Source organism: Lonchura striata, chromosome 3 (assembly GCF_050655825.1).
Source record: "Lonchura striata isolate lonStrDom1 chromosome 3, ASM5065582v1, whole genome shotgun sequence".
Classification (NCBI taxonomy): Eukaryota; Metazoa; Chordata; class Aves; order Passeriformes; family Estrildidae; genus Lonchura; species Lonchura striata.
In genome coordinates, this window is record NC_140705.1 from 34,160,811 (window position 1) to 34,181,151 (window position 20,341).

General features: G+C 36.2%; 1 protein-coding gene across 1 annotated transcript in view; it reads right to left on the reverse strand.

The window, feature by feature from the left end:
• ME1 (malic enzyme 1) overlaps positions 1–20,341 on the reverse strand; it is a 152,878-nt gene that overhangs the window by 110,296 nt on the left and 22,241 nt on the right. The window contains exon 2 of the mRNA XM_021546100.4: positions 4,022–4,155. Coding sequence (XP_021401775.3) covers positions 4,022–4,155 — 134 coding nt within the window. The remainder of the gene's footprint in view (positions 1–4,021; positions 4,156–20,341) is intronic.

Genomic DNA, 20,341 nt, shown 5'->3' on the forward strand with positions numbered 1-20,341 from the left:
CAAAAATTTTTTCTAAAGGGAAAACCAAAAATGCTTCATACTCAGTGTGGGGTTGTTTATTATGCATTAGACAAGAAGTATGCATTTTTTAGCAATATCCAAGTATCTACACAACTAAAAGCATGAAGTGCTTTTCAGCATTGTGTTTAATGGAATCATTTACTGAAGCCCATATTTAATCAAAAACATAATGAAAGCAAGCAATAAAACAGTGAAAACAATATTTTGTGCTATAAAAGGGGAGAAAAGTATAATCTGTCCTTAGACAAGGAGTCTTGAATGACGATTTCAGGGAAGAGTTTCAGAGGACATAATCCAAGGTCTGACAAGACAGACAGAGGAGACTGTCAAGCATTCAAATTTCAGTGTTTCACTCTTCTCCCCTTGTCTTTACTTCACCTAAGAATGTTTCATACTAGTCTGCTATTATGAAGTTAATGAAATACAGTAGCAACAAAAGGATGTAAACCACATATAATCTACAATCCAAAAGAAAATGGATGTAACTACTGGAAAGTTACTGATGAGTTCTTAGGATAATTGGCCCAATAATCACTGGCATACACTTTAGAAGGCAAAATGGAGAGGTGAAAATAGAATAAATCCCTTATTCTTTTACTTGCATCTTGAAAAATATTAAAGTAAATAAAGAAGGTGGGAGGAGAGGCTATTATTTTTAACCTGTGTAAGACACTTAGCTCTATTACTCTGCATCATCAGTATTTATATAAAAATTCATTAAAGACATGGAACTTTAAGAAAAAAACAAAATAAGACAGCCTTCCCTGGAAAAGCAATATGATGGCCCCTCTCCTAATGTTAACACATCCAGTATAACATTTTACAGCGTGACTCTTTGAAGAAAGAAAAGCTGAGGCAGAGGATGTCACTGTGCCAGGAGCAACAATGTCAGTATCAATACAGAGCAAAAAGAAAGACAATTAAGAACATAGAGGGGAGGAAAAAAAAATTAAATTACTTGCAGAATCCATCACAGCTTTTCCAAATTAAGTTAGAGGTATAGAATTTTTTCCTCTTATTGGTGTCCCTTTTGCTAAGCATATCAGGCAATTGACTTGCTGCTGCTCCACATTAATTTTGTATATGAACTCCTAGTATTTCGGAGTACAACAATTTCATGCTACAAGTTCACAAAGGCATTTTAGCAGTGCTAAAACATGTTATGCCATGGTACTAGCTAGCAATTTAGCTTTTTGAATTTACACAAACCCTCTTTCCAAGCAAAACCAGGCCAAGCCTGCCAATATAAGATGCTGCCATAAACAGCATGTATGTTTCATCAGATGACACCCTTCTAAGGTGTTTAACAGCTTCCACTTCTGCAATATCTAAATGCCTGTACATAATCTTTTGTATTACACAAGTATACACCTACTGCCAAGCTCTAGAAGGAAAACAATAGGCTTCCTTCACGTCTTTTCAATCACTGTTTCTACGGAAGCAAAGACTATGCCAGATGCATACTGCAAGAAACATGGTGGTTTTCATGGAATTAGGACATTTACACGCAGTAGAAGACAATAACTGCATGCTCTTATACAAGATTGTCCTTGAGCACCTGCCTTTACAGGCAGAACTTGAGATTTCAAGTTCCAGTTAAAACAGCCAAAGCTTCTGACATTTGTCATCAGTGAAGAGATTCAAGGAGTAATTGTGGCAGGACCACATTCACTCTTCTTTAAAATTCTTTGCTACAAGTATAAATATAGGAGACCAGAGTTCACATATTGCCTTGAGGACTGAGCTCACCACATGTAATGCACATGTTCTCCAAGCAGGCTCTTTATTGACATACTCCAATGAAATGTCAGACACTTGACTTATAAATACACCTGCAAGTCACATTTTGCACATGTAGATTTATGCACATGCACATTTTTGCACTCTCAATTCACAGAAGAATTCTATCTGCAAAGCACCCCAAGATGTCAATGTTTACAGTCTTAAAAGGAAGTATCTTCTTTGTGCAAATGTTACCAAGTCTTTTCATCAGTGGTCTTAAATTTAGACCTCTGCATGTAACACAGCGTTATTTTGCTAAAAAATAGAGAAAACATCACAGCCATATAAAGCCCCAATAATACGTGAGGAAAATATTTTTTAATCAAAACACACAGCATGACATGAATAGTCAATTTAGATCTGTTGGGTGTTCAGACAGAGTACAAATATGATTTCTTAAAGAAAAAATTTCATTTGGGGAGTACTTGTGGATTTATATAATTTAATATTCCTATGGGACGACCTGACTTAATTTACACAATTTGCATTGATCCAGGATTATCCCTGAAAACTTACTTCTTAAGTATTATGGACTTGTGTTATGAAAGCATACACTAGCTCAGGTTGGAAGAGAGATTGCCTCATCTGATCCCATGTTCAAAGCAGAGTCAACTAGAGCAGTTTGCCCAGGACCATGTTCAGTCAGGTTTGGAACATCCCCCATGGATGGAGATATTCACCACAGCTTCTCCAGCATTACAGCTTTTTGTTTACATTTATTTGTAACCACATTCTATTTCTTTATACTTTTGTATTTTTTTTGTCTCTCATACATGTATTTGTTATACTTCAAAAAAATATTTCCTTCCCCACCCCCAAGACAGACAGACAGATTTCTCTTTCCTTTTATTTGACATAATAAAGATAGCTGCAAAGTATTCCCACAATACTTGGAGACAGTTATTTTTATTTCATCTTCCCACTGCAATCAAAATTTCAGCATACAGTGTTTTGCTACAGTTCAATAGGCATGTCATTAAAGTTTTACTACTCTGTCATTTAAAACTAATAGATTAATTCTGTCTTCCTTTCCTGAAGAAATTTTTCCTTTTGGCAGAAAGCCACTTGGATTTCCAGAATTTTTTGCTCGAAAAAATAAAGAATTAAGATTTGAAAATACTGCTGATCTCCTTTTTACTATTGAATAGCTAGACCTGTGACATGGTATCTGTGATGTTCTGAAACCAGGAGTGTTTTTCTGCTATGACCTGAAGTAGGAGCAAAATTTTTTCCTAGTTAAAAAATACATACAACAATGAGGCAAGACCTTTTTTCTTCTGGTTTTCAAGTTATAGGTGAAGAGAAATTCCAGCAATTCAAGCTGAAACAAGCAGTTGGAACTACTTCATGTGTCCTGAAACACATGAAACAATGAGCTGTATCATGAAGGGACGACCTCAAGGCAGAGTTAAGGAGGAGATGGGGACAGAAGGACAGAGAAAGTTATCTCCTATGGTAACATCAATGGTTGATCAGGGGGCTTCATGAAATTTTACATTTTTATACATGGAAGAACTCAGACTCATAAACATTCCAGCCTGGGAAGCTACTACTCTGATAATAACTGATAATGGCGTTCCTGATAGCACTAGAGAATAGTTAACCTACAGAAGACACCACAATTGCAAGCTCTTCACTTGTAAGGAAGGATGTCCTCATCATATTCTGACTCCATAACAAACAAAGTTTGTGGCAATTTTAAACTATAAAAAAGTCTTGTCACCAACTGATGGGTACCTAGCAGCCATATATTACATAGTGACAGAAAGACATCCCATGACAGAGAAGAGTAAGGCACAGGAGGAAGAAATGAAGAAACAATGTTTTGTTCTAGAACCTATAAGATATTATTTTTTATGAAAAAATATTAGTAGGCATAAATAATTAAAGCCCTTCCCAGATTTTTTTCCTTAAAAATACCCAAGCACAGCAATACTATGTTACATATTAGTTTTATAACATTCTACAAATTTACTGTGTTTTAATGCATATGTATCTATATGTATGTAAAGTCATTACGGACTTTTAGTTTTACTTGAGTTCATTTGCTTCCGGTGACCTTTGTATCATTTAGTTATCAAAGAAAATTAATGTGAGCAGCTCTGGAAAATTGCATTTTTAAAGTAGGAATTTATTGTTTTTGAATTTGAAAGTGAATTTTTAATGAAATTGACTCATGAATTGGCGAGTACGATAAAGTTTCATAGCCATACTTTACCTGTCTAGGTCACATGTCAGCCTTTCAAAATTCTTAAGAATTGTATAAACCTGAGCATCTTGACCAAGGAAGCAAGGTGGCAATAATCCATGAATATTCAATTGTTGCCTCTCCTCCAAGGTAAAAGCCATGCCCTGAAAAAACAAAAATAAAAATAAAAAACATGTACAAATTTACACAAGAGGTAATTAATTACAGAAAACTTCCACAGCAAATCATAGTCCAAGTAAAGTCAGCATCATAACATCTATTTAAAATTAAACAAAATTTAGAATTGTGCAATTATTTTGGGAAAAGATTTTATTGAGCCATAAGAAGACCTGTACAGACACAGTAACTCCATCTCAGCACAGAACAAGTTAACATCTGATCATGAGAGTAATACCTGCAAAACTGCTAAACTACAACTGAAGAAGAAAGCAGTTGTATATTCACTCCACTCATTTTCTGATTTTAATGAGGTCTGTCTGTCTAAAACACCTTCAGAAATTACCCAAGCTACTGTTTACCCAAGCCACTGTAAGAAAGATGGTGCCTTTACAACAGAAACAAGACTGTGGGTTTAGCACAGCATCACTGAGCACTCTGGCTGCTGGAGCTTTACTCTGCTGTGGTAACTACAGCCAGTTAGTTTGGTTACCTAGCCAGGTTATTTTCGTTTCTGGTTTTTTGCTGGATTTTTTTCTCAAAAGTCACCTCATAGGGTTTATTCTTACAGTACAAAAATATATTACAAAATCTTCCTGTATCCTATTAGGCTACATTTCTTACACCATTTTTAATCTAAATTTTGAAGTGGTTATGTCATTATGATTTGAAAAAAACGTAGGAAAAAAACCCTAAAGCAATCCAATCACACTCTCTGCTTTATAATGATGTTAATCAAGTTACTACCTTAGTGAAATGACTCAAGAAAAAGAAATATCTTATAATGAACACTTTACAAAACATCAAACATTTCCAAAATGTGCTTCTCCTTCCCTAGACAGGAAATGAAGGGAAACCAAGTTTAATAAAGATCAGTAACTGTTTTGCTGTAGTTCTCCACATATGGGAGGTTTCAGAGGTTTCCAAATGCTGCATTTTTTCCCCAATGAATTTTCTGTGACCAGATATGTCATGAATGTCTTCAGGTGCTATCCGATCTTGAAAAATTATGGAAGAAGGAAGAGTCAACACTTCTCACAAGTTTATTCAGTGTTGACCCCTCTTCTCTCCACTAGACTTTTTGGGCTTAAAAAACCAACATGTGCTCATGCACACTTCAAAATCAGGTCCAAGTGACTGCCTTTGTGGAGCTGCATAGTTTGTCACTTTACTACTAGCATAGAAGATCCATTCAATCCAGTTATTCTCTGCAATTCTCCTTTCCCGTTTCCATTACTCAAATGGAATGAAAAAAATTTCTGAATGTCTGTGGTTGGCTTTACATTAAATAAAATATGGACTTTAATTACTATAATAGGGTTTTCCCCTCTAACTGGAAAATATATTTTATTTTAAAACAAACACATGTGTTACATCTTGCCAAATGTCTTTTTTACAAAGTACTTCATCTTGGAATAGTGTATTCTCCATGTGTAACTACAGCTTTATAGTAAGCATCAATTTCTTTGGTTCATTACTACAAAAACATAGCACCCACCTACACCCCCTAGGATTTATATGGTGAGAAAATCCTTTACTTGAATATTCCCCTTTGGCACAGATATTACAGATTTTTCAAATTTTAAGATGAAACACTAATTCTTTTCTTCCTCCCTCAGATCCCATATTTGCTCAGAAGAAAATAATTATCATTAAAATATATCACTTGATAATTTAATAAGAGAAGGCCATTTTATAAAATAAGTGTATCCTATTCCATCTGCTTATAATAGGGAAGACTTCAACTACGTAGGATTTGAGGGTTATGTCTAGATTTCTTGCACTAGCCTCAGATTTTCTTTTCTACATAAAAATTCCTATTTGTTCCTGTTTGAAGTGTTGTTTCCCAGCCATCCAGCAGAGAGGGCTCTAGGTTCAGCTTGGTTTACACACTCCCTTCCAGAGGCAGATTTTGTGCACACCTGGATGGGACAGACTTCCATCATCTAGTATCCAAACTATTATAAACTATGTGGATATTTTTATTCTGTAGCAAATAAATTTTTAAAGAAGAACAACACTATCTAAAAGCAGCATAAGGGCAAGAGACTGCAACCATAAATATTAGCCTCTGCCAAATTAGTCTTGATTTATTCACTGCTTTATGCTTCACACATACCACAGAGATGAAAAGTATAGTTATTATCAACCCTCCCAGTTAAGAGTTTGCAATTCTTCAAGAGTTACATTTCATATGTTTCATTATATGCTCTGGTTTGCTTTATGCAAAACTGAGTCATTCTTCAGGTACCTCATCACCTTCCTTTCTCGAAGGTCAAAATTTTGGTTAATTTATTGCTCTTTACATAGAAATACCCTTTCAGATTCTCAGTTGTACACAGAAAGTTCTCTGAGTTTTTAAGAAATGTAACTCATTGCAAATACATTTAATTTTGAATTTGTAATGTTGTGATGTTTTGCAATTGTAGCAGTGATTTTATTACTGCACATCATTCAGTACTCTTTCATTACTTAATGTCTATGAGTTTATTAACTACACTCTTACCTGTCTGTCCTCTGCCCAGCTCCCCAAAGCCCCTCATCTACAATGTTGTTCTAGTGGAGTTTCACATACATTAATACCCTTCCTCAGCTGCAGTACTGAAAAACCACAAAACAGAATAAACAACACGAAACAGCATCATCTTATATCAGACAACTTTTTGCCCTGGCTTTCAACTGAATTTTCAAGTAGTGCTTGAACAGACAGCGAGCATATTCAAAATACTTCAAGAGCCGTCTCAGCCTCTGTTCACAGTGAACAGAGACAAGTTTCCTCTCATAATGCAAACTAGATTGCCCTGATACAGTCTTTCTTCAGACAGGATACTTGAAGCTCATATAATTGCTAGGTTTATATAAAGCTCTCTAGAAAGAGAGTGCACTAAAACAAAATGTGCATCCTGTCCATGCACTAATGAGTTTCAACTCCACTAAAGGGCACCCAGTATTCATTGCAGGGATCTGTTTCCAATTTCTCCCAAGACCTAGCCATCTTTTGTTCTAGTATATCAAAACTTTCATTTTTAAAAAACCCAACTCATTAGGAAGAATAGCTCATTTCCTCCTGCTGGCCTTACTACAGGTGTGCCAAGAAGTATTAGCCTAAGAGCACGTAGAAGGAGGCTGGTTTAGAAGAGAAAGCTGTGTACACATCTAGGGTTCTCTGTCTCAGTGACTCTTTCATCAGTCTCTGGAAGGGAAAAATCAAGGCTCGTAAGACTTCAGGGGTTCAGAAGACAACCACCAACAGCAGTACTCAAGCTCAAGTACTCGCATGTATATCTGAGCCTCCCGTATCCATGAAGGGGGAGGGAAGAAATGAGGAGGAAGGTGAAAAGGTATAGCAAGGATGTATATCTAGAAGTACCACCATCTCTGAATTGCTGGTCCAACATACTGCTAGAGGAAAAATACAGTCTCTAGAGTATTTTGGAGATGGACAAGTAGGTTCATCACTGTTTCAGAGTCCATCAAAAAGTAAAAAAGCCCTCTGGTAAAAAACTCATTCTGTATGTCTAAATCATAAAAGCGCAGTCAAGAAATTTCAATGATATTGTGTAAGAAAGCACACAAGTTTGAGGGACTCAGATATGTTCAACATCTGCTGTCATGGCCAGAAAGAGGAGAGGTGGGACCTCACCATTCCTTGCAGGCTGCCACCACAGCAGTTGGTACCCCTGAGCAGAGGCCAGGGAGAGCTCTGTCAGACAAAGCTCTGAGAAAACTCCAGAGCTGATTGCAATACTTGTCTGCTCAAGATCTGAATCATTTCTTTGAACAAATGGACTACAGAACCCTGCAATTCCAGTCTTAAAAATTCCATTCTTAAAAATAAGCAAACAAAAAAGGGCATGCAAACAAGATGAATACTTATGGCTGAAAGACCGAAAACACTCTTCAATTACTAGGGAAGAGTTTTTCCCCAATACATCCCAAATGAAAAATCAGTGGCATCACTTCTAGTTGCCAGTCACACATCATCCCACACTGCTCACACCACTTAATGTACAAGATTGTCTCCAGGAGAAATTCAACTGTAGAACTAGATGCAGTCCTTAGGAAACCATGATCTTTGGTATGCTTGCCTGTTTGCAGGCAATTCTTTTGCTGGTCAAGCTTTAGCCTTCAGCATTTTTGGATTTTCATACTACGCTAGTACTGTTAGGGAAGAATGCAAGTTAAAATTATTTTCTTTTATGGAAAAATCCTTAGGCTGAAGAAGCAAAAAAATGCATGCACAGTCCTGCTAGGTATGAGCTACATAAAAACAGTTTCAGACACCTAATGTCATAAACATTTAGGATCAGAATATTAAAAAAAACACATAAACTAACTAAAAGCACAACTCTGTAAAATTTCACACATTCAATGAAAAATTTTATAAAACCTCTATAAAAATATAGAACATACGGGTTTTCCAGCATTTTAAACTACATTTAAGAGTTTAATGATCTGCAAATCCCTTTGAGATATTTTATATAATTTGTGTTTTTTAAAAAAGTCACCTTCTGAACAGGCAAAAAGAAAGTTTTACAAGAATTTCCTCTCCATTTTTCATTTTTATTCTCCCAAAATTACTTCAGAGAAATCAGATAAATATTTCTAATACTCTATGTCCAACACTCATGTCAAGACAGAATACACCAGGAAATACTTAGAATAACTAATCTGAGCACAACACTCCATAATGAATTAATTCTGCTGAAAACAAATGTGGTTCATGGCAAGAAATTGGTGTTGGAGCAGTACATATGGCTAAAGATGTTTCTTCTGTTTTCTCTACCAATACTTGCTATGACTGCCAAAAATATTACAAGCAGAAGCAGCTAATGCAGCTATTTGGGCAAACATCTCTTCTGCAACCACTGCTTTAGACCAGACCAGTCACAGGAAGTACCCCAGTACCCTAATTATATAAAATCAGTCTCTTTCCTTACCCCAGTAGGTCAGAAATTAGATCATTTTTTTTAATGGTGCAAATTCACACACAGTTTTCTGTTAAGGTGGTTTCTTTTGGACCTGAAGAAAAAAATATTTCTGCAAAATGTCAATTTGCATTAACTTCAAGGTTCATGTTTCTTCTAAAGAATATTTGCTGTAAGGCCTACATACAAAAAAAGGGCTTGAATAGCTGGATCTAGTTTCAATTTTAAAAAAAAAATCTGGATTATTAAAATTTTGGAGAAAAATAAATCCTTTCAAATGGTGTTTATGAAGGCTAGGGAGAAAGATGACAAATACAAATTGATAAGAAGAAAAAAATATGCTCAACAGCAGAGAGTTATCATAGTTCAAAGATGAATAGCATAGAGTTAAGAAATTAAAACTGAATATTTTCTGAAGTTTTGAAAACTAAAAATTTTCTGTTACAATACTCTGGCAACACATACAGATGACAGCTTTGCTTTCAGAACCAAAGGACTTCAATAACCATTTATAACGTACACGTTATTTAAAGTATTATTAGACTGCAAGTAGAAAAATCGCTGTGTGGCAGATCTGCTATCTTTCAAAAAATTATTTTTCCCCAAAACTATGCTCAGATTCTCTATCAGGCATTTCATGAGGAATATTGATTAACTCCAGATTATGTATCTCATATTAAGGTTTAAAAATCAGTATATTAACTAGTGATTAACAGTCCATTAGATCCTCTGGCAAAGAAACTGTGCTTTTCTTGCCTTTCTACAGTACCTAACACACAGATCTTGTATAGGTCTCAGCCTACAGCTGAGATCCCCCGAATTAGCAATGAATCCTGCTAATTAAGTGCCTTCACTGTAGTTTGAAAAGCCAGACACAGACAGGTATCTGCCCTGGTTAAGATGAGGAAGGAGAAAAGCTGGAGAAGGAGGACTGGTGAAGTGTAAACAGCAGAACCCAACACAGATACAGCACTTGTGCTCCTTTTGATAAGCCCCCAGGCACAGGCATCCATCAGGACTTGTCAGACTATGAGGCATGCTGAAGGTAAATAAAAAAAAATATACAATACCTGATGGGCACAGATCTGAACATACAAGAAAAGAAGAAACTGTCCTAGTTTCAGCTACAAAATACCAAAAGGCACAGGTTTTGTGGGCTTTTCTTTAAACACAGCTTCTTAACAAGTACTTTAATTTGAAAAATTATATAGTGACATTTGGCATTTATATTTCAAAGCTGTTTTTCTAGAGTTGTGGTAGATATGCTACCATGTGTCAAACACACAATTTTTTTTCCCCAAAAATATCAAGTGACCTGAAGCCTGCTCTAGCTCAATTCTAAGTCCACAGGATTTCCAAAAGCAAACGTAAAAAGTCAAGTCAACAGGGGAAACTGAAACAAAAGCCAAAGCCAGCTCCCAACAAATAAAGCCCAGATAAATACAGTAGCTAACACACACAACCATGGACTTATGACTCAAAACAAATGCAGATGGCCAGAAGGAGACTTCTCAGACTTGGCAAATTCATCATGGGAATGTGTGGGCAGCTTAGCAGCCATGCTGTGAGCTGACACGGTGATTGCACACAAGCATGATCCAGACTAGCACAGCAGAAATTACACATCACAGCATTCTTATTTTAACAATCCTTTAAACTAAGGTAAACAATTATCTGAACATAAGCAAGCAAACCAGTTTTAAGAGACTATTTCTATATATGTGTTTTATTATACAGATACAGAGTAAAATCTTTTTACATTGCATAATCTCCCTTCACCCTAATTTTGAGAAGGCTGTATTACACAAACAGCAGACAGTAACAAATAAACAGTAAAAGTCACTAAGATAATAATGTATAAAAATATATTGCATGCTGTGCTTTAATGTAGGATGATGGCTTGAGTCTATTTAAAATTCTAAATTTAGTTATCCATATGCAATATAGGCACCTATCCATCCATGATAATTATAAGATAAAGTTAAAGCTCACTCTAGAATAGGTACCTTGCAGTCACTAATCCAAATTGCTCCAATTACTATATTGACTATAGACCAAATTCAGATTTGCACACATAAGCACTTACTGAGAACTGGGAAGCTCAAAGGTATTGGAACAATCAACATTGCTCATTATGGCAGTAAGATCAGCTATGAACCCACTGCATAGCAGGCTACCACAGCACCAGGCAACAGCCAGGCACAACACTCCCCTGTATCTCAGGGGGCACTAATTACCTATATGTAGCTGCTACATCAAGCCTCTACCATCCTTCTGACTCCCCAGTCCCCATGTTCCCTTGAAAAATATTACTCTGAATTATTCATATTGTTACAGGGATATTTAATCCCAAAGCAACCAGAAAAATTGCTAGAGTTGCATTTATACACTTCCAAATCAGAGCTGGCTGTCTCAAAATGTGTCTGTCTCCCTATGGCTACCCCCACCTGGGAGCTACAACAAACACAGGCATGAGCCAAAGGGGAGCTGATCAATGGATGTGGTTATCTTTCATTAACAGCAACACCCTGATTCTGTTTGTAAGAGCAGCTTTAATTAATAACAGGCTTACTAACTAATATCAGCTGTGGTCTGTGTGTCTCCTGACTCAATTCCCTAGCAGAAATATCCCAGCAGTGAAGAGAGACCTGTCTTGGCTTTCTTGGTTGCCCCTAGACCAAACAGCAGCCTAAAACACAGTTTAAACTATAGAGGCAAAGAGGCTGAACAAATATTCTTATTTTGGGGTTTGGGGTTTTTGGGATTTTTTGTCCCTGGATATTTCTGAGCCATTTTTATTCTTTTATAACTTCTTTGGGATGTATTGACCCTCAAAGATTACTACTTGGGAAAGCTCTGCCTATGGAAACCAGAGACAAGAGCAGTTTTCCACATCACTTACGAACTTGTTGAGCATGTTCTTATGCCAGATTTTAATTTTCAATACAGCTTACCTATGCTATAGATTAAAAACACTGGTTGTAGGCCACTTCAGTGTTCTAGACCCCTGGTGAAGCATGATAACAAAAATAATTTTGCTAATTACCTCTGTCAATACTGTTTGTCTTCTAAAGATGTATCAGTGTGCAGATTTTTTTTTAGATATTAAATATATATAATAATAGCATAATAATAATTTGAACAATGGTTGTTTTTTAAAAATAAAGACATTAACTATAAAGAATGGTTTTATTACACCATATCTGTTATTCTATTTAAAATAATAAATTACTTGTATAGTAGATGCTATGAGTCAGTACCCTATATCTCTAATATGTAACTCTAATCAAAGGATGCCTGCAATGCTCTCAGTGGAATAACTGACATGGGATCCCTATTTATGAAGGGAATTAAGATTAAAATAATATCAGCTGACATAAAATATATTGTTAACCAGAATTATTCCAAGAAAAGCCAAATAATACCTCTCTAATGGTACAATTTTACAAATAAAGAACAGTTGCCAGGCATGTAGTCTCCAATATACAATATTTACATTTGCAAAATCAGGTGTTATTTGAGAGTCAGGCATGATTTCCATGTAAGTAGGAGTGGAATTTCAGTAACTGCCAAAAATTCCATCTGTCTGAAATAAGTACTTAACCAAATACAGGTTAGTAAACCCTGAAATCCTGAGGGGATTTGATAAACCTGATATGCTTAACAGATTTTATTGTTGCCTTTCAGAGACTAAACAGATTACCCACTACTATATTCTGGACTTCTGATAGGACTAAGCAAATAATTTCAATTTCATTTCACTGGCATGATAAATAATTAAGAAAAATAAATATTTTAAATACTGTAACACAGAGCTGTATAGAGTAGAGGACAATCTCAATGCTGTGGTCTTTGCTTCTACTACTACAGTGGTACACATTCTCCCTGCTGTCCCAAGTGGTGACAGGGGCAGTGGCCAGCCTGGTGAACTACAGAGGTGTGACCTGAGAGCCAATGGCACTGTCATGTAGAGCAACACCAGGCACACAGATTATCAGGTTACTCATGGGTAGTGTACTGTTTTACTGTGCCTGAAGAGGCATGTCTACTCAAAATTAGTCCTCTGGGCACCCTCCACAGATAGAGGGAAGTCCGAGTGGGATCCTAGGTGGTACTCTTTTCTCTTTTTCAGTATTATAACGAACCATTTCAGTCAAAATAACTAAGATTAATACTTACCATTGTCATAGGTAATCCTATAGTTATAGTATTTCTATTACCACAGTCTGGTAATGTGATCTGTAACCCTTTCTGCATACCTATCGAGCATTTCCAATTCTACAGATGGAAACTTACTTTCCTTTAATTATCTCAGTCTAAGGGGTACATGTAAAAAAACCCTTTTGTTTCAGGAGTTTGTTATACCAAATCTTGGCATTTTTTCTCAGAACTGGGCAGTACTCTAGAACAAAGTGTAAAGCAACATGCAAAATTTACACTCTGAATGTACCAGATCTATAAGTACAGCCTTAATTGCTGTCCAGCAGATAGACAGTCGTTCAATTTTTGCTGTAACCATAGACATCCTATTTGCAATATTCTCTTGTAAATAAAGTACATTCTTTACTGCTGAAAAGTTGCCGAGGATTCATGTTATCATGAACAAAGTGACAAAAAAATTTGCCAACTTAAGACTTTGAGTACTCTCACTATTATTTTTCCAACACTCCATCTAGACATCAGTAGCCTCAGCCATTAGCAGAGCCACACACTGAGACTATTACAGCATCAGAAATAGCAGCTATGGGATAGAAGAGTACACATTGTCATACATCAGACACCTTCCTGAAAATTATAATCTTACCTGAACTTTGCTACAATTTTGTTTGGTTCCATCCCTTTAGATTAAGACAGGAGGAAAATACAATTAAGGGCCACATTGACTGGGAAGGCAAACTTTAAAACTCAACAGGGAATAAAAGACAACTAGTCTAAAACTTTAGTGCGAACTCTGATTTTGTAACCTAAAACTGTTACTTAACCAGTTCTACAGAGTCATGCAAGCCTTCCAGAGTATGCAAAAATTACTTGATTGAAGGAAGATATCTACTAACAGCAGAACAATTCCATTTAAAAATTGCTGCACCAGCTGCATTCATACAGCTCTGCTTTTGCCAAGATACAACCTGCATACCAATAGTATCTGCTAGCATAGAAAAGATTAGACTGAAAAAAAAACACAGAAAAAGCTATGATAAAATGGGGTATAAATCAGTTTTCGTTTTATTTGACTGCTCTCCAAAAGAGCTTGACTCATCAAAGCAAACAGTAGACTGAATGAAAGTGAGCATTATGGAAATAAAATCTGAGTAGGAAAACAGCCAGTATAAAACCATCTGAATTTGCTATCAGGCACGCAAGAGCTCTACCTGAAAGAAAATTTGCAAAGGTGAAAAAATGACAAGAATCCCCTCTCAGGAGACCCAATGCATTTCAAGTTACTACTGTTCTCAAAGCAAACCAAGGATTAGTTGCCCTTTTATCTAACTGTGCCACACACAGAAATTTGAGTCAAAAACATGAAAAGTAAAACTAGACAAAAAAAATCCATGAAAAAAAACAAAACAAACAACAAACCAAAAACCAAACCTTTATGTTGAAAAACAATTTTCTATGTTGATATTGAAAAATGTAACCTGACAGTAAACATTAAACACAAGTCTATTTAAATCTGAAGGATATAGTGCTCCTCTATTCTAACTTTTCACATTTTCTATAATCTAATTATGCAGACCCATTATAAGCTTTTTCTGGCTACATAACAGACTAACTGCTCCCTTCCCTAACAAAGACTATGATGCCAGACCCATCACTTGTATAAAATGAGAATATCTTGTTTAAATCTAATTAATCTAGAGTGAGCTTTAACTACTGTCCTTGGTGTAAGCTTGTTCTGGACACTGACTTAGCAGACTCATAAACACAGCATATGGAGCAACCAGGAACACAGAGGAGGAAGAAATTTTGAAACAAACTGGCAAAACACAGTATTTTCAGACTAATAGCCAAGGCATTTCACAAAAAAAAAAAACAAAACATAAAAAAGCATTTATGCAGTTAAAGCAGAGTAAAATAAAATGAGAGATCTAAGGAAATACTTCCAACAGTATTTTTTAAGTGTTACATTGGGTCCTTAAGGTTAAGATACATGTTCACAACATACTTTAGGCAACGATGAGAGACACGCTCAGGTTAAGAAAGATGAAGGATCATCAATTTTCACCAATTATATAACCTTTGTACTACTGTATACTACTTTGTAATTAAATACAAAGTAAGTCTGTCCATTTCTTGAAACCTTTCAACAATCTAGAGTAATATTAACATGTCAACCAGACAGTAACACCAATATTAAGTCCCTTCCATGCAGAATTGAACAAAAAATCCACTAACAAAACCAAGTCAAAGACACAAACATTCTATTTATTAACCTCCACATTATAAATCAGTACACTAAACTTATTCTATTAATTCCTAAAGTTCAAATAGTATATTCTCATTACAGAAAATAGAAATATAAAAAAAAATACCACAGATTCTAAGGGCTATTTTAAGAAAAAAATCCTCTCCAATGAAGTCCTAACCGAACTCCATATCCCAGTAGATCCACAGATGTTGAACAAGCATCACTTCCAGCCCTGATCACCTAAATGGAAGTTTCCTATGGGGCACATTAACTTTCTATGCATTGTTACTCAAATGGAGGGGGGGAGTGCTGGTTGTATCACATGGAAATTGCAGACACTTCTTTGCTGCTTTAATTAAATGAATTTTAGTGTTCACCAGGTACCTGGTGGTTAAATGACCTGCTGACAAAGAAAACCATAGTACAGAAATATTAGTTCATTTAGATAGGCAATATAGCCATAGCCATCACTGGGGTTTTGTTAGTTTTACTATTTCTACACATATCTCAGAGTATATCTTATTTCCAGGCTCACAGTAAGTAGATACTGCTCACACGCATTTGTGGCACACTATTACAGGATTTCTCACGTGACAATGTCAAGGATCTGCACTGTCTTCAAGGGCAAAAAGCAGGGAGAGAAGAAAAGAAACAGTAACAAGAAAACCCAGCAGACAGATTTTGACACTACCACAAATTTTTCCATTTCTAGGTGTCATGTTTTTTCTCAAGAAGATTAAAGGATCACAATAAAGTGGCTGAAAAGTTCAAATAACAAAACACACACTTTTTTCTAAACTCAAATGGCAAAACAAATTGAACCAACAGTATTTCAAAGAGCACAAAAATCTGCTCTTTAGTTTTAGTCAACTGAACTGCCTTTGGGGGATTTTAGACAGCTTATGGTAGGAATTTAATGGAAAAGTAGACCAAATTCATTGTGGTTGTTGTACCTTGGCTATTTATACTGTAGTTACACTGCCAGATGCTATTCAGACCATTTCATGTGAAGGCGTAGGAGCCTTCAAATATTCACAATCACCCCTGATGACTATGTACTGAGAGCTTAATGGCAAGCTTCACAACAAAACAAAACCTTTTATTTCACCACTGGTCTTGACTGTTTTGGCAAAGGTTACACTACTTGCTGTGTGAAGTGGGAGTGGCAACTTTCCAAACCAGGATGACTGGTTTCAAGAGGGACCAGTTAGACTCTCCTTCCCCAAAAGTGTTGGTCTCAAAAGTAGTTTCTGTTGTTGTACAGAAGCATCAGTTTTAAGTCTCTCAGCATAGCAAAGCAATCCTTGAAAGTAACAGATTTCTTTCACAAGTACTGGCACACAAAATAAGACCATATGTCTAAGCTATAATATGCAAGATTTTCCAATGACAGCTTATTTTTGTAGTAGGAAATGTAATTTACATAGACTGAACTTTAGGATTCATTTGCAAGATTCATGAGAAAAACTGGCTTCCTTATAGTATAGAAAAAACACTGCTCACAGGGAGCAAGCTTTAATACTGCAAAGTCACTAGTCTTACTGGGAACACCAACCCAATTTAGTTGTGTTTATCTGCCTCTCACAGTGGCCAAGAGGAGTAGCTGATTTTTCTAAAAGAAAAGTAAGAACAGTAAAGACACAACAAGGAGTTGCTTGGAGCTGCTGAAAGAGCATGACAGTAAGCAGAGAAAGCAAGCCAAACTGGTGTGGCTGAAAGAAATGGGAATGGAAAAGTTAAGCAGAAGGCCCAAGCAGATGGGGAATGAAGAGCCAGCAAAGCAAGTGAAACAGTAACAGGATTTATTTTCAACAAATAACTGAAAGAGAGCTCAAAGGTAGGAGTCATGGACAAAATAGAGCAAATCCAACCTGTGTAAGGAACGCTAAGATCAGAGAACACACATGAATGCAAATGTGAAGGCTGAAGAAATGAAGCTCAGATGAACACAGGAAGGAAAAAACAGGTGCTGCAAGTAATTGTGCCAGAAGAGCTTTGGACTGCTGCAATCTGCTTCACACACACTGCGCACACAAAGAACCTTACTTTGCCGCCTGTTCCTAATTATGCCTGGATTGAAAGCTCAAATCACACTGAAAAAGGCAACATTTCTTTTCCCAGGCAGGGGTGGGCAGCATTATCCCACTGGAAGCTCACAAGAATGAATCCAGAACCCCAGCCGACTTTCAGCGGGAATTACAAATCACACAATTTAGAGGGGAATATGAGGGTCCCTCAAACAAAGAAGGTACCCAAAACACATCATCAATGGGGAAAACATCTCCCAGTTTGGCAAGTTTTTAGAGCTGGAATCTTTAAACTACTGTGTTGAACCAGAACCATTTATTAGTCTTTTGTAAAATGAATGTTTTTGTTTAAGAGCTTAAACTAGTCTATCATTAGTAGTAGTAGTATAGCAAACATTAAAAATCCCTCTATTAGATACTCTTAATTTCTTCCACATGTAGGAGGATGCACCGAGAGGCATTTAAAGACTTCTAACCTCTTACATTCTGAAGTAGGTACACAGGTTGTGAAAGGTATATATGCAACTCAAATAAACACAGATAATTATAGAATTCTGATTGTATGTGTCCAGAATCCACATTTATCCTGTTACACATACAGACATATTCTTGAAAAACTAGTAACTTCCTCCATAGACTACAATTTGCCAAGGAAACATTTTCTGGCACAAACAACAGAAGGAAAACACAATTTTAAAGTAAAAAAAAATTAAGTCCCAAAGGTCTTAGTTTGGGTTGCTACCTATGATACTATGGTATCTAATGTTTGTCATTTCTCTAGTGTCAGTGATAGCCAAGTTTGTCACCTGAAAGTAGGTCAGGAGAACCTCTTGGCTGAGCTTATGTAGCTCTGCAGATCAGTAGATCTTGTACTAACAGCTGTGTCAAGTTTGAATGCCTTGTCCTTCTTTGCTATCAGTTACACTGTTAAAGAAATCTGCCTGTTCAAAACCAAAAACTAGACAACTCGCCTCCTTCTAAGAGGGATTTTACATTACAGGAAATGCAGAAACATTCAGAAAAAACATTTTTGCTTGTTTATTTGTTTCAGATGAAACCTTGAGTGAAAATACACAGCACTGGCAGAAGTCCACAATAAAATTCTAGAGATTTAGCATACTTTCTAACCCATTAATACAAAACTTATCTAGATCATTACATATGTTTTCACTCTCTTCAGACACATGCACAACAATATTACAAAAATCACTACTGCTTATTCTGTTTACAAAAAACCACTTATCTCTTTCTGTTCTTTGCTTTCCATAAGCTTTCCAAGCATTTGTGCCGATTTGAGATGTATGGTCTGACTTTAGGGGTGGATTATTTAATAAAGCAAGTGTAACATCCATAAATAATACTTCAGCTTGAATAAAATCTAAGTAAAAGAAAAGACATCACTATATATCTTCTTCCTCCATCATTACTCAACAAATCAAACCATATGTTGGGCTCTGTGTGAAACACCTAACCAGAAACTGAGAATGTCTCCTCAGGTTAGCTCTATTTGATAGATAATTATCACTGGAGAGAGAGCAGGTCTAGACTGCTTCCTATTGTTTGATTTTTTTTAATTATTTTTTTCATTCTAAAAAGAGGAAACCACTAAAATATATCCTGAGCTTTCTCCAAAGCTAGATAGGAAAAAAGTCATGCCAACATCAGTTGTAAGGGGCTGCAATTCAGATGCCCTACATAGGCTTGTTTTTAGGGATATATCTCAACTGAATTGTATTTTGAGCTATATCTCAACTGAAAAAATCCCAAACTTGTTTCCCTCTGATAAAAACACTCAAAAAAACATGTTTTAGTTATTAATTTGTGGTTGTAATGAACTCACACATCAATTAATAGTCTCCTGGCAGCTAAAGCCACCATTAAAGCAATTATAAACTACATCTAAAGTAGTTTAAACATCTATGTCTAAATTATAAAAGAAAAAAAATTTGCCCTTAAATTGATAGAAGGTTCATGACAGATATAAAACCGTGGATGACAACATTTTACTTTAGTCTCTATTGGGTTGATCAATGAAAAGCAGAACAACAAATTAGAAATAATGGGATTTCTTGGGTTAATATCTTTTAGTAGCACCTAACCTGCACATATTTGGCACTTTGGCTGTATCAAAGTGAAAAGAGAAATGCTGTTTTTAACTAGATAATTTACAGTCCCACATAACCATTGAATACTTAACCATCTGAACCATCCTTACCCATTTAAATTAGCTTCCATTGCTCCATAGAAGTCAGATGTCACTACTATGAATCAATTTGAATAAAGTCTTTTTAAAAAATATAGAAATACAGTTAACAACCGGAAATCATTTTAAGAGAACAAATGTTTACAATGTAGTTATCCATGAAGTCCAAAGCAATATTAAATGCACGAAGTTCATGACAGCCACAAATAAAAGAGAATCATGCAGCTTGGAAAGGTCTTAAGAAAGTCCACTGGTCCAGCCCTACTCAGAGCAGATCCAGCCACACCAAGATGCTCAAGGTCATCTCCAGGGGAGTACTGACTCTCTCCAAGGATGGGGATTCCACTTCTAAGAAGCCTCCCACTGTACTTGACTGTCCTCAATTTTTCCTTCTATTTTTCCTCAGAACTATTTCAAATTTCTCACACTCAAAACTTGTCTTCTTGGCCTCTGACTCTTCCACTGTGTCAGCAAGTCTCCCAGGTCTTTTCCTACAGGCCTTCTTTCCACTTGTTTCCCAGCCCGTTCCCTTGCACAGAGTTATTCCATCCTAATTGCTGGGATGCTCATCTGCCTTTATCTAAATTCATGAGATTCCTGTCAGCCCAT